Source organism: Lingula anatina, chromosome 1, assembly GCF_051362555.1.
Source record: "Lingula anatina isolate TDL-2025a chromosome 1, LinAna3.0, whole genome shotgun sequence".
Lineage (NCBI taxonomy): Eukaryota > Metazoa > Brachiopoda > Lingulata > Lingulida > Lingulidae > Lingula > Lingula anatina.
This window is the reverse complement of record NC_141767.1, coordinates 65,755,140-65,769,889: the sequence shown is the minus strand read 5'-3', so window position 1 is coordinate 65,769,889 and position 14,750 is coordinate 65,755,140. Positions and strand designations below refer to the sequence as shown.

Genomic DNA, 14,750 nt, shown 5'->3' with positions numbered 1-14,750 from the left:
ATGTGGAAAGCAGACATAATCAAACTACAGCTGCTACCATGCCATATTTACATGGATATAAAATATGAATCACATGTACACCCATACCTAAAACAACTGGACTTCCTCTCCAAGAATATTCATACAAAAAAAAAAACATCAATCAGCCAAGAATATATATCCTATTGGAGACTTCTATATTGGTCCAAAACATGATGATCAATTATACAGCTTTGTTCATCACTTCTCATCCATCCCACTCTTTCCTGATAACTTCCCCAATCTTAACTGATATATCTGCATGTACATTTTGGAAATGGATCAATTGCTCCTGGACATCATAGCCCTTACCTAGCTGATACATCAACATTTCTTTGAAAACTTTCTTGCCTTTTTGGCTGCAAACACTGACAGTGCTGTTAGCTGCTAAGACCCTTCAGACTTGAAAAGGAAAACGAGGACCTGTTTGTAATGAGCAGTGACATATTAACATCATTTGTATGGAGTTCCTATTTCTTAAGTATATATTTTCTCCTCAAGTGACAAATTTTTAAGTTGAACACTGCTGTTGTTTAATTATCAGTTTGAAGAAAATTTCATTTAAAATAGAAAATGGATAATAATCTGTACACTAAAGATGTTAAATTTTAAGAAAAAGTTGAAATAATTTGAAAATTTCAGAAGATTTAATGCACATGATTGCCACCTTACCAAAGGATTAAAAAACCTACTACAAAAAATAAAAACAAATTATAATATAAGCTACATAGATTGGAGGGGGGATTTTAGAGAGGCTAAAAAGATTATTAATCTTCAAAATCAGCAGTTTTTTCATATTTAAATTATAACAATGTCCCAGTTACAAGTATCAGATAAGAATATTACAGAAAAGCCATGTTAAGCCTGCCTTATTACCTAGCAGACTCCTCTTTCATGCCAAGATTAGCGGATAAAGAATTGAGAAATTAAGTCACTTTATGGAGTGGTCTTCCATGTCTCTCTTCACAACGCACCACTTATCTCAAGTACATGTATCCACATAGCAACTAAAAATGAGCAGATTAAAAAGAGCGCCTTAAGATATGCAAATACTGATATAGAAAATTAAGAGAAAATGTCCTGGTATTTGGTTTTCTCTAAGTTTACAGTACCCCTTCTATCCCACAATAGCCAGCACTTGACCTGGTGCATTATTCTCCCCTTTCTCAAACAAACACAGATTTGTGAGAACCAAGTTTGTTGGATACACACAAAGGTTATGCACTTTGTATACCTAAAGCACAAGGAGAATGCATAACGCAAAAGTCCTTAAAACTTGAATATTCTAAGCTTACTTCATTTATGCAGAGTGGAGAAATGCAAGTTATTGTGCAATGATTTACTATCACCTACCTGGTGAAATGCAGGTGTCTCAACAATTAGAGCACCTCAGTGGTTGGCTCAGCATCCTGAACAGACAACACAAGACACATACTGATAAATGGGATGTCTGCCTTCCTTTACAGCCAAAATTGATTCATTACATGGTATTTCCACGTCCTTATGCGCATATAATAGACAAAGCATGCATGCTCAAAAAGAACAACATTCTACTAAAATTTACAAGTACTCTAGTATTTTCACTCTTACCCCCACCTACAAAGCAAACAGTGGCATTTTTGCTGATGAGTGTCAAGTAGAGTGCTCCACACAGCCTCCCCTGTGGAGACACAACACACAGTTGTCAAAAAAGCTAGAGGTGTCAGTATCAACTCAGCCAGTGGGCAGACACAAGTCTACAAAGTCTTTACACAAGATTTTTGATAATCTGCCAGTATAAGCTGGAATTATTTAATTAATACAAAAAAAAAAAACAGATTTAGTCACAGTTAATTTAACTGATTCTAGTACTTTTTTTTTCTACAACGTATGTACAGCTGTTTAGTTATAAATGCGACAGAAGTTATTCGTATTATTTTTTGGTTCTCTCCAGGTTAAAAACGCAGTTGAAAATTACAAGATATCACTTTTTGCTTCTATTCAACTTTAAACCACAGCATAAAAATATTCTCCCAAAATGGGTTCATCCTAACAGTAACCATTTCATACATACTTTAGGCTGATAAGATCAAAAGAAAAGCACAAGGAAAATAATCAATGCGAAAACATACAGCAACACTCAACAATAAACTTTTACAAAGAAAACAACTTTTTCTTATTCTATTGCCTCCTTCCAACTGCTTTTGATGCAATTTTCACATCAGATTATGTGGTCAGTGCTTTTTGTTAGCAGAATTACTGTCGCAAAAAAAGCATTTATCTCTGGAACTGGTATACCAGTCGACAGAGCTCATGTGCCAGATACAAACCGAGTTTCCACTTAAAACTTCTTACAATTGTTTTTAATTTGAATGACTTTGACCATCAGCAACAAGGAGCTTAAGTCAGTCTTCCGATTGTACAAAGACTCTCACTTCCTGGCATATCATTACTCAGAAATCCAATATAGCTCCAGGAAATGCAGAAAAATCTGAATCAATCTCTATTATTCTGCTGTGTTCATGAGATTACAATCCAGGGGGATATCTGAGTGGGAGGTAAGATCATTCAACACCCAGGAAACAATAAACACCCCTTCTTACAAAAAAAATTTTTTTTAATGACAAGAAAAGGTGCTTGGTTAAGCCAGAAATAATTTACACCACTCATTGTTAGTGCCAAGGTAAAGATGATAGACAAATCTTTTCTTGAAAATAAATAGACCATTATCATTACTGTTAGTTTTTTCACCACTACACAAACACAAAAATTGGTGCTTTGCAGTTCAAGGTCCTCTTTTCAGCTATGTATGTAATGAAAATGTGTCTATGTATTTGAGTGGTTACAATAAATTTTGTGAGAAGACTCATTTAAAAATTGTGAATCTTGTTTACAACTTAAATTTTCTTTTATCTTTAATTTTCTTTTTTACTCATACCTTATTCAAGGAGAATGTGAAGGTATAAATATAGGTAACACTCATAACATAACATTGCACAATGCAGATCATAAAAATGGACGATAATTAAGTTGAAAGATTTGTAATTACCATCAATTGGTCTTTACTTTGGTCTACGAGTTAACCACCAATACTCATTCTGTGGTCAAATACCAAAATGTAAATAGCGAAAGACTTAAACTAAATTATTTAATAAAGCAAAATTAAGGATTCATAACAATGGCCCTTATTTAGAAAGACAATTATCACCTGCATAGATCTTAATATGTGCAAATGAAGATTGTTATTTATGGACCTGTTGATGTACATAATTTAGATTACATGTATTACCTTATATATTCCATATATATGTACATTGTCCACTTCCATCTCCACACTTTTAGACACAGAAATACAGAAGGACTTCTTCTATAGCAACAAAATCCGAATTTTATGTTTTATGCCTCTTCTACTCACCTTCTTCAGTGACATACCAGAGATATATCCACCAAACCGTATTAAATGTGGTTTTGGTCTACTATGTCATATTATCTCTTAATGGCCCACGTCTGCTTAACATTAATACTTATGCAAAAGGCTGTATGTAAAGCTTTTCCAAGATCATTTTTTAAATTATGCTTGGCTTAGTGAAAGCTATTACAATCTCTTACCATTATGGCCTGACTGATCTTAATATATTTTTTTACACAACTTAATATTTAAACCTTTAAAACAGTCATACCTAAGTAAAACAATGCATATCATTAAAATTTTTTGCATTAGATAAAAATGTAACAATAGCTCTCAATGCCTTTTTATATATTATACAAAGCCAAGAAAAAGTAGCTGTATTGAAGATGTAATATTCTATTTAATAAAGAAAGGTGCTATTTTTATTCAGAACATTCCATGTGTGATTTCAAGAAAAAGACAAGCTTCGAAAAGACATGTAAATAAATATATAAATTGCAACCAAACACAAAACCTCTTAGTTTTGTCAAAAAATACTGATGATATTCATCTAGGTCTATGTATAATACACGTGATGTACGTCATTACTACAGGTGGGTTGAGCGAGTACAGGCAACTGTCTTCTATACTCTGACAAATTGCCATTTTAGCTCATATATTAGCACACAAGAGTAATCAGCACATAACATCCATCATATCATTTATCCCTCTTGTCAATACTAAACAAGATCTTGAGGATAACTAGTGATTGTGATGATTCTCTATGCTCTGTTGTGTTATAGGCCTGTTCTACTAGGGACAAGTTTGCTGTTGTACCCTGGGGCAGTGGCAATAACATCTTGTGATATTTTCTGCAGACAATGAAAATGTGTTACATGCTGAGGCTACTTCCTGAGGTTTATATTGGAGAAGTTGACTGGGATGGAGACAGGGCCATCACTGATCAGACTGTTGCAAAAAATCTACAGAACTCTTAGATGTATTTTTCTGGGCATCTGCATGGTAGGCTCTTTTCATCAATTACCCAGTCCGATGGAGTAGTTGCTCTTGAAGTCACATATCACCCACCTTATTAGAGCTCCTAACCACTTATTCTTGGTTGCTGGCTATCAAACCCACGGACTAATAAGTGACATCACATGCAAAAAGCAAGCCGTCAACCCACACACCTCTACTTCAAGTTTAATCACAACACTATATATAAGCTTGCCGTGTGAGAAATTTATCTAAGGCCTTATTCAATGACTGGCTTCACCTGCAAATAAGTCACAGCACAATATATGCCAACTGGAAGATGCAGGTGCACATCAACACATCATTTTTTTTTTCAGACCTTAGTTAAACTTTAGTAGGAGAAGACGTGTATAAGGCACAACAATGCAACAGTACATATATCGAATGCTGTAAACAAACTCCGTAAATTTTTATCTCCGTTGACAGCGTTTTTTCTGTCAACGCTTTGTAATAATTGGTATGGCACTGATAAATACAATTCATACCAGTCAGATCCGATATTTTCGTGGGCCTACCCCAGAGAATACACCTGAGACTAGTGCCTAGCCGGTGACTAATGCTGTGATAACGTGGACGCCCGGTGAGACACGGAAAGATTGAAATGGCTGAGATTTATCACATGTAAAATCTCGATTAAACATTCACCTTACAAAAAATAATTCAAGCCACTAAAAATCCAACTACTACAAAAATCATTGTTTCTCATCTTTCCTCTCCATCCTGTGCACTTACCACTAGTTTCCTTTCCTATTGTTTCAAAATATCAGCTTTCTACAGTGTAGTTGTTCATCCACCTCACAGTGTAAACTTCTCCACATGGCGGCCCTTGTTTGAACACTCGGTCACGTGTTAGTGCTGACACCTGGCGACAGCTTATATTACAGATGTGTTTGTGGCGCTCGTTGAGATGGGAACTTACTTCTTGAAGCTGATTCAACAAATGCTCTCTTTTGATTAAATAATGCAATGTAGTTTTGTATTATATCCATTTTTTAATTAAAACAGTTGTCCCTGACTGCATCTTTGATACTGACGACTCGTGGTACATTGTGCCTTATGTCAATTTTATTTCTAATCAATCTACGGTCGGGCCTATCAAACTACTATATTCGTCTCATGGGTCCTAGATTCAATACACTAAGCCCAAATGATTTTCTATATCAAATATACAACAGTGCTGATCTCTAACAGTGATAACACAAAGCAATAGAGGTTCCCAGTGTGTATCATTTTATTATTTTACAATGTTCCGTTTGAAGTTTTAAATTTTGTACCTTATTATCATATGTACATTCAGTTGTTTTTTATATTATGTGTACAAGTATCATCCAATTTAAACTACAAATGTGTTAGAAACAAACATCAGCACACAATACTAAAATAAAAATATTACTTCATAAACATACTGTATTTACAGCGAAACAAACATGCCAAACAGATATGCATTACTTCGGCTATCAAGATTTTTTAGAAATAGCATATCATGCAATGGCTCACATTCAGACAGAACGGAAAAACAGCTGCAAAATTTAAATAACCAAACTTCATTGAATATTCTTTAAAATTATATTATCAGTCTACTTTGCTTTGATCATACAAACCAAAATTATGACTTGTCCATACTTTTGGTTACAAATAAATTGCGAACCCATGAATCTACTGACCAAACCAAAATTAACTGGCATACAAAATGTTGATAAGACATGTTTTATTTATTTTTCCGATGTGTTCAAGTTTAAACAGTTACATCAGTTTTTTAGTTTTCACATTCAAGTTATCCAAGAATACCCAGATACTGTCTTTGCTGCTGTGCATGTTTATTATTATTATCTTTTTTAATTTACTAAGCCTAGTCTTCAGTAAAACCAGTGAGACTTTCTACTGCATCAATTGCAGTGTCACTGGCAGAAGTGGCCACCACTACAGATTCTGTTGAGGTTTCACCCCTCGTGTCTATGACAACCCCCAGAGTGTCCTGTGTGGGCTCTGCTGATGACTGGGCTGGAGTCACCCCACTGTGGACAACCACACTGTCAGCAGCCACAAGATCTGTGCTCTCATGTTGTTGTTGTTGCTGTTGTTGTTGCTGCTGCTGCTGCTGCAGAGTTTGAGACTGGTCTGGAAATGGGGGTGGTTGATTCTGCTGACATAATTGCTGAAAGAAATAATTCTACGTGTAACTTTTGTGTGATAAGCATAGAAAATTACTTTTATAACAAGATGGAGAAATATATATTTATTCTGTCCAGTACCCAGCACTCTTTTTTTTTCAACATATTTTTACCACCATATCATTTTTACAGAGACACTCAGATGTTACTTTTTCCATTACCTTTAGCAGTTCCAGTTGAGCAGGGTCTGTGACTACAAAGATCTGTTCCCCTGGGGTCACCCCAGGGGTCAGCTGAGTAATAGAGGCCTGAGTAACCTGGGGGGCAGCCTGCCCAGCACTAGGCAGAGAGTGGCTGATATAGGTCATTCCCTCAGAACTTACAATGGTGATCTAAAAATGAAAATAGCTTTCATTTAGTATCTGTTCAGTATTAGGTATTTGTAGAAATAATAGATTTCTAATAATCTGAGCATTGCAACTTACTTTAGGTCCTTTTTTTTAAATCTGATTATTTAAAGTAGTATAAAATGAATATGAATTGAAAGCTACACTTGCAGGCCAAACCATACCTGCTGAGTATCTGCTGTGTTGATCACCAAATTGCCCTCCCCATCTTCCTGTGTGGCACCTTCTTCAACCACCTGCTGAACACTACCTTCCTGGGCTGGTAAGCTGAACTGTATACGGGCCCTCTTCTCTGGAGGTTGCTCTTCACCTGAAACCAGTTCTTTATACAGTAAACCAATGATCAGATAAAAAGGAGACAATTACAAGTATTTTGTTTTTGGACTATAACTTTTATTTTAAGTCCACATCATTAATAACAACTGAATCAATACTTAAATAAGCAAATGTTAATGTCATGAAGTGGTGCCCAACAAAATGTCAACTAACGTCAATGGAAAGTTTCACTTTTAGAAAAACTTCAAATCTAAAAACCAGAATGTTTTTTTATATTTACATGATGCCTGTGTAACTATTTATCATTAATATAAAATCTTCACTAATTATCCAAAGTTTTAAAAAAATGAAGCATTGTGATTCACAGTAATTTGTTTTACAATGATATCATGACATGGCATGTCTGAGTATGAAATGACTTACTTCCACCCCCCATACCCTGCTGGACCAAGATCTGCTCCCCTTCCACTACATCCCCATCCTCCCCATGGACTGTTCTCTTGTGCATGGCCAAAGTGGACGTCTGCCTGTATGTCTTCCCACAGTGGTTGCACACATAAGGCTTGTTATGTGTATGGACAACATGGTGTTTGTACAGACTACTGTATTCTGTGAAACGTTTTCCACACCCGAGCACTGTGCATACATAGGGCTTCTCTCCTGGAAATAAAGAACATTTGCTGCTAAATGCAATCATCTTTTAGATTCACATGGATTCCTTTCTCAAACAAACAAGTTGTGTTTTTACACTCAGTTCATATCAGTTTTCTTTATAAACACACATTCATCAAAACCCATGGATAATAATTTGAATACTACCCAATCTTTTTTTTTTTTTTTCAAGTAAAACTTCACTGGTTCTCTGTTTAATTCTCACTCTCTTTTCTGGTATTGTAATATACCTGTGTGTATCCTTATATGATTCTTGTAATTGGTGGCACTGGCAAAGGATCTCCCACATCCTGCTTCATTACAGATGTATGGACGTTCTCCTGTGTGGGTTCGGATGTGAACTTTACGAATGTTAGATGTGGTAAAAGAGCGGTCACAACCTTCGAATGGACACTTGAATGGTCTCTCTCCTGCAAGAGCAGAGAAAACTTGAAACAAATATCATATAAGTTTGTTCAATAAGGATAAAACATTTCACGTGTTTATAACACTTTCAAATGAGTGAATGTTTTTTTTAGTAATTTAATAGAATTAGAAACAGGAGTATATATAAATCAAATTCTGGAACATATAAGGTAAAAAATTAAAAGACTAAAAGATGGTGTAGTCTCACCCTGGGGCCTTTTACTAAGTTATGACCTGGATAGACTGGTCACATCATTTAGTGTCATACAGCTATAAATAGTCTCCATTAGAACACCCATTAGTATTTGAATTTTTCACCACATAAGTTCCAGTTCTATTTATGTTATTGATCACAGATTAGTTAAGATTTATGTATATTATTGTATGGTATGGACCTGTATGTGTTCGGACATGTTTCTGCAAATCACCGGAAGTCTTGAAGGCTTTATCACACAGTTCCTCAGGACATTTATATGGTTTTTCACCAGTATGTACACGCAGATGACTCTTAAGACCATAACCTGTAGCAAAGGCCTTGTCACAGCCTTTGAATTCACACCTGAAAGGTCTATCACCTGTATGTGTTCGTACATGCACCTAGAGAAAAAAAAATTATTATTATACTTGTCTAAGTTAATTAACATTACAGTCTTCAAAAACAAACATATTCCTGGCACAAAAAGGACACGTAAAAATTAAAAAAGTTGTACCTCAAACTACCAATGCAATTATTAAGTGACTTCATGCATTCTATACATTGAAATAAAATACATTTCAAGGCACATTATCTGTTAAGTAAGATTCAAGGTGACATTTTAAGACCAAACAAGGTCAAATTCCACCACTTCCATTGAGATGAAATGTACAGGCACACTCAGACTTAAACCAAGTAGCATGAAAAAGTCTACCTTTAAGTGATGTTGGGTGGTATAAATTCTCCCACAGCCTTCATAGTTACACTTGAAGCCCCTTGCCAGTGTGTTCTGCCCATCCTGTACCACAGTCTGAAAATCAAAGACAAAAGTTGGTTAATTTTATTGTGTATATGTACGAGACCCTTGGCACTATAAACATAATCAATTCATTTACATATATTTTCTTGAAATAAAAGACAATAATTTGTTTATTTCATTGTATACGAATAAGTGGCATTGATGAGAAAATATCATTTCCATTGACCTTCGCAATTAACACAAGTATCATGATCTCAATACCTCAACACAAATCAACACACACAGTCTACACATACCACAATAGTTTGTCCATCTTTCTCCTCTTGGGATGTGACCACACCTGGGCCAACACCAAGACCCTGCTGAACTTCCTGAAATAATATAACAGAGACTGAAATAACAGACAGTTAAAATTTCCATCGAGGGAGACACCACTGTAAAATGTAAATAACAGATTATCATGCAAGGTCTTATACTTCTCTTCAAGTGCTTGAGTGAGTTTGAAAATGAATAGCCCCTACAATGTAGATGATGGTAATCCCTTACTTTATTTTACAGTTATTGACATTAAATAACAAAAGAATATATCACTGACTTATCAAGTAAAATATTTTAGATGGAAATTCAGAATTTGAACATAACTTGGCATAATTTACATGCAGCCCAAAACTTTGAACATCAAATCCAAAGAGATATCATCACACTTAATCTAAATTTGGAAAAAAAATTGAAAAAAAGTAAACCAATGTTAAAATTCCACTTTTTCCACACCTGTTGTCCAAACTGGTCAAGTCCAAGTCCAGACGTTGGATCAATTGTACTGGCTCCCTCTGCAAAAAGATTCTCAGTGGCTCCTTGGGCAATGTATGCAGTGGTGCCATCTTCCAACTGTATAGCATGCAAACCTTCTGTAGAAACAACATGTGCAACTGTGTTACATGCAGGTAAGGCAAAATTATCAAGTGCCATCTTATCAGTAATAATTCTATTTATATCAAATCGTTCAATGGCACCCTTCCATACCCAATTCTGAAAATGCTTGTCCATATAATGACACTTCTTCCAATTACAGAATGTTTTTAGGAGATAAGTAAACAAATATATGAAATTACAACAGCTACAGACTGAAAACTGAACTGCCATATAAATATGCAACTGGGGGATCACAAAAGTACAAACCAATTTAAGTACTTCCTATTCAGAAAAATGTCAATCCTTAAAGAAAATAATAAATGTACAAGGTGCAATAACTACTCTCAGAATATATATTAACATTAAAATATAGTAGTCTCATGAATAATGATTATACAAGACAAGGAACTCAATTTATGTATCAATAAAGATATGCTAGCTAGTTGCTATATCATCATACCTGTGCTGCCTTTGGGTGTATGGTGAATGTAAGCAGTGGTGCCATCTTCTAATTGCACTGCCTGGCCCTCTTCAAAACGCAACTGGTCACCAGATCCTGGAAAGTACACATATTTTACAACAACACTGAACATGAATAATGATTTACTAAACTTTTTAACTGTTTACAATAGCATTTTTCACCTGAACTGATAGACAAACCTTACCATGGTAAAGCAGATTTATTATTTACTTAATAATGTCAGTCAAACACATCCACCACCTATGGACCTTGGTGACTTGAATGGTGATTTTGCTTCAGATTTGACTGATTTTATTATTATTTAGTCTCTTAGTAAAGAATAATTCTATTTCATCATCCTATCTAGAGACCATGAAAAACATTGATCATAGTAAACTTTACCATCTTCCGTCTTTTCTGTCACTGCTTGCACTACTGCTGTGGTTCCATCTGACAACTGAACAGTCTCCCCAGCTACCAAACGGGCATCTGGAATATTTAGAAAATGAAGCTATCAGATAAAACACTACATATCTGATAACAAAAATTAAGCATTATGCAATAAGTAAAAAAACTCTAACACCTAGTCTTACACCCCATTCTCATAGATTAGATCGACCTACATTGGATCGACCTAACTCCCTGGGGGTTCATGCTAAATAGCTGTCAGCCGGGCGGACACGAAAGTTAATTACCCCTTAAAGCTTGTAGTAGGCGGGGACGGACACTTAAGGGGGATTATCTGACAGTAATCTAGTGAGACTCCCCGCGGTGATAGATCGATCTAAAAGTTGTGAGAACAGAGCCTAAGTAAAATCCCTACCCTTTGATATCCCTTGCTGTATGATGGCCGTGGTCCCATCTGGTAAGGTGACAGTTTGTAGCTGGCCTTCCTGGCCTCCTGCTCCAGAACCATTCTAGAATGAAAAAATACCTATATTACCATTGTTTATTAGGGCTGATGTACTCAGGTTTATCTAATACAGTACTATACCCTGAAAATCACAATACTTAGCAACCATTTACTACAGCCATGCTCATAAGTGCTGCTGTAGAAAGTGCTATGTAAAAACATGATGGACCACAGCATCACAGATCCACAGCATCACAGAAAATAAGGTGGGGGAGGGGGGGGGATGAATGCAACCCCATTTCTATACTGAATGCAACCCTGTTTCCCAAACAAATTTTATCAAGCCCCAGCCTTCCCAAATAAGAAATAGGAAGAAAGGATTTGCTCTGAGGCCCAAATATTCCATGTGTAATTTACCTTGCTTTTCACTGTAAGGTTGAGGGGCTTACAATGAGGATGGACATTTTTTGACCAGGCAACTCTTCCTTCTTTTAAATCATCCTTCTAGAAGCCATTTTCAGCACTCATCCCACTTACCGCTTGGGTCTGTAACAGTAGGCTGATCACCTGTTGATCTGTGCTTGATGTACTTGGAACTACTTTCTGCTCCAACAAACATGTACTGCCATCGTCTTCTTCCATGCTGACCTGTGTTTTGCTGAAACATAAAACACAAATCTGTGAGATAACGGCTAATGCAGAAGAAAACTTAAGTGCTAAGACAAAATTATGAAAAACTCACACTGTTAAATTCGTCAAATAGCAGCTTATTACATGTGGAGGATTTGGAAACTTTTTCTTGGTTGTAAAACAGCAAATTTCAATTAGATATTTTACAACTCTGCGGAATACAAACAAAAAAACTTAAATAATTGTAAATTAATATAATACGTACATACAAAATCAACATGCATTCGAGTAGTAGTCTAGCTATTTAACATAGTACATAATCTAAAATGGAATGGCCTGTCAAAAATTCAGTCACACAAAATAACAATAATAATAAAAAGATAGCAATAAATTAATCTAGGAAATTATTACAGACTACTATAAGCTCTCATATGGTAGTAATTGAGGCAGGATGCCATAACAAGCTAAAACCTGAAACACTGAAATAAATAGTGTCCACAACCTCAAAATAATCAGGTTTAAGATTTTCGGCCACTTGAGATACAAGCCTCCAAGGAGAGTAGACATGCATGACTGCAGACCAGGGGCGGATTGAGGCGGTCTTCTGGGTCTTCCGGAAGACGGTCAAATTTCTTAGTTTATATTGATGAGTACCTAATTTTTTCTGTCGGAAGACGGTCAAAAAATGGAGGATGGATCAACAAAGATAATGTGGAAGACTGTCAGAAAATATCTCTGGACCCGCCCCAACTGCTTCAATTAAAACAATTAAATGCCAGGTGTTATTGCCCTTTTGGAGCATTATGACTTCAGATAGGCAGACAGCTCCACTTTTGTCTACACAGAGAGCTTTTTTTTTTTTAGCCAAGTCGATGTGAATTTCAAAAACCAAAACAATAGCGCCATGATCTCACTGTGCTGTCTCCGTGCACCAATTAAACAAGAAATATTCAAAAGTTGATCATCCCAAACAGTTTAACAGTCCTGTTTCAAGAACTATTGTGTCTTTACTCTTATATCTGAAACTAGCAGACGAAAAATTCGACCGGCTGTAGGCATGATATAAACCGGGTACAGTCAACGTCGGGGTGAAAACAACTTTTTGAAAGAACGAAAATCCACATACACAGCCCTGAGACATCTTTAAAGAAGGATTCTTCAATACTGAATTTTCTGGTCTCTCAAACATGTTTTAAAGTACTAAAAGCCCCAAAGTTTCACAGGACTCTAGTTCTGCCCTACACTTCGGTTGGGAACATGGGAAATATTACCAATGAACACTGGGAACTTACCCAAAAGTCAACACTCCAAGACCGCCATGCAATGCAGCTGGCTGCCGGAAGTGCGTCATGGCAGTGTTTGAATTTTCAGATGTATTGGCTTGAACAAGACTGAAAGATGTGATTTCAAGTTTAGTGATTATTTTAAATATGTTCAAACTTACGTGGATTCACTATTAGAGGGGCAGGTTGACTGAAAATAAATCAGTTCTGTGAAAATGTTGAAATTTACGTATTTAACCACAGACAATACCGCTAAGTGTCAGCACCTGTTTCTTCAAACAAGATAGGCAACTCAGATTTGAACTTAAAAAAGCAGCTTGTTATCAGTTGATGTTGGCGGCGAATTATGGGTTTTTGGGGAACAGAAGTCAGCTTTCACTTAATGTTTGCTATTAAGAGACAGATCAGTAGATGTAATACAGAAAAACTCCGGAAATTTCGTAGGCGAATTTCTCCAGGTCTAATATATTAACGTTATAACCCAAATCCCCAATAAAACCTACGGTATGGGAAACCGGGGCTAGGTGGACCCCGGGGTAAGTTGCCTCACGCCAATATTTGAAAAGTAACTACGAGGTAAAAAAAAAAATGATCGCACAATCTTGTAAAGTGACCGTATCCAACAATGCCAAGAAAGCGTCGGTTATAAAAAAATGTCACTTATGCTGTGAGATCAAATGATATTTTCTGCATCTAAAAGTAACTTGATTAAGGTTTGTAAAAAATATTTGCATAGGCTTAATAAAGTATATGTATAGGGCATCAAATTAAAGCTAATTGTTTCAGTTTTCACAGAAATGTATCATCGTAGTCGTTGCTAGCATTAAAAAAGGCTGCAAATATATTAAAATACCTTAAAATAAGAAAAAAATGCGCACCTAGCTGGGCTAGTTGGACCTCTTGACTTGAGGCAAGTTAGACCCTCATATACACCACAATCCTTTGCGCCCCCCTCCCCACCCTCCCCCCGGTCATTGTCAGGTGCGGTTTTTGTCAAATAGCGACCCATCTGGAATTATGTTTGCAAAATAATGACGTTGCCTTTGTAGCTGAATTATTGGCGCTTGTTTTCAAACCGGTTTTGTTGCTCTTACTCATTCTCAGTTGACTCTACAAGGCCATACTAGTAATAAGCTGTCTATCCGGGCCAACTAGCCCATCTCATCTGTTATTTACACGTAATTTTTCTCATTGTGTGAGTGGTGTGGAAGTTGTCTTTGTTTGTCTATCATTGTGTAGTAACGTGTAGTGTTGCTTTTCTGTATGAAATGAAGTATTTATAAAAACTTACTTTTCCTTCAGTCAACGTCAAACGTCCCACAGGCAGTACAAATTAATAACCTGCAAACACCAGTGTTACAGCTGCCT

At 36.1% G+C, this 14,750-nt stretch overlaps 2 protein-coding genes across 11 annotated transcripts in view; both read right to left on the bottom strand.

Moving 5' to 3' along the window:
• The window catches only part of LOC106172761 (liprin-beta-1), a 40,390-nt gene extending 35,079 nt beyond the window's left edge, over positions 1-5,311 (bottom strand). For 7 of the 8 annotated variants that reach the window (XM_087001126.1, XM_087001153.1, XM_087001156.1 and 4 more), the window contains exon 1: positions 5,153-5,311. The gene's annotated coding sequence lies outside the window, so the exon portion shown is untranslated. Of the gene's footprint in view, positions 1-1,371; positions 1,393-5,152 lie in introns of those variants that run through there. The other variant, XM_013553628.3, reaches the window with a different exon arrangement.
• Positions 5,312-5,633: 322 nt separating this feature from the next.
• LOC106160554 (uncharacterized) lies at positions 5,634-13,507 on the bottom strand. 3 transcript variants are annotated; one of them, XM_087001192.1, is made up of 14 exons: positions 13,392-13,507; positions 12,007-12,127; positions 11,440-11,533; positions 11,019-11,105; positions 10,617-10,712; positions 10,016-10,152; positions 9,541-9,615; positions 9,200-9,295; positions 8,687-8,888; positions 8,117-8,296; positions 7,638-7,874; positions 7,103-7,248; positions 6,753-6,923; positions 5,634-6,575 (listed from the first exon to the last, which is right to left on the bottom strand). In XM_087001192.1, exons 1-14 carry the CDS (start codon positions 13,448-13,450, stop codon positions 6,270-6,272), a joined length of 2,007 nt encoding a protein of 668 aa, XP_086857318.1. In that variant the 5' UTR covers positions 13,451-13,507; the 3' UTR covers positions 5,634-6,269. The 3 variants fall into 3 exon arrangements, with proteins under 3 accessions (XP_086857318.1, XP_013392646.2, XP_013392643.2); XM_013537192.2 differs by lacking the exon at positions 13,392-13,507 and adding an exon at positions 13,226-13,364; XM_013537189.3 differs by lacking the exon at positions 13,392-13,507 and adding an exon at positions 12,602-12,769.
• Between the last annotated feature and the right edge of the window lie 1,243 nt (positions 13,508-14,750).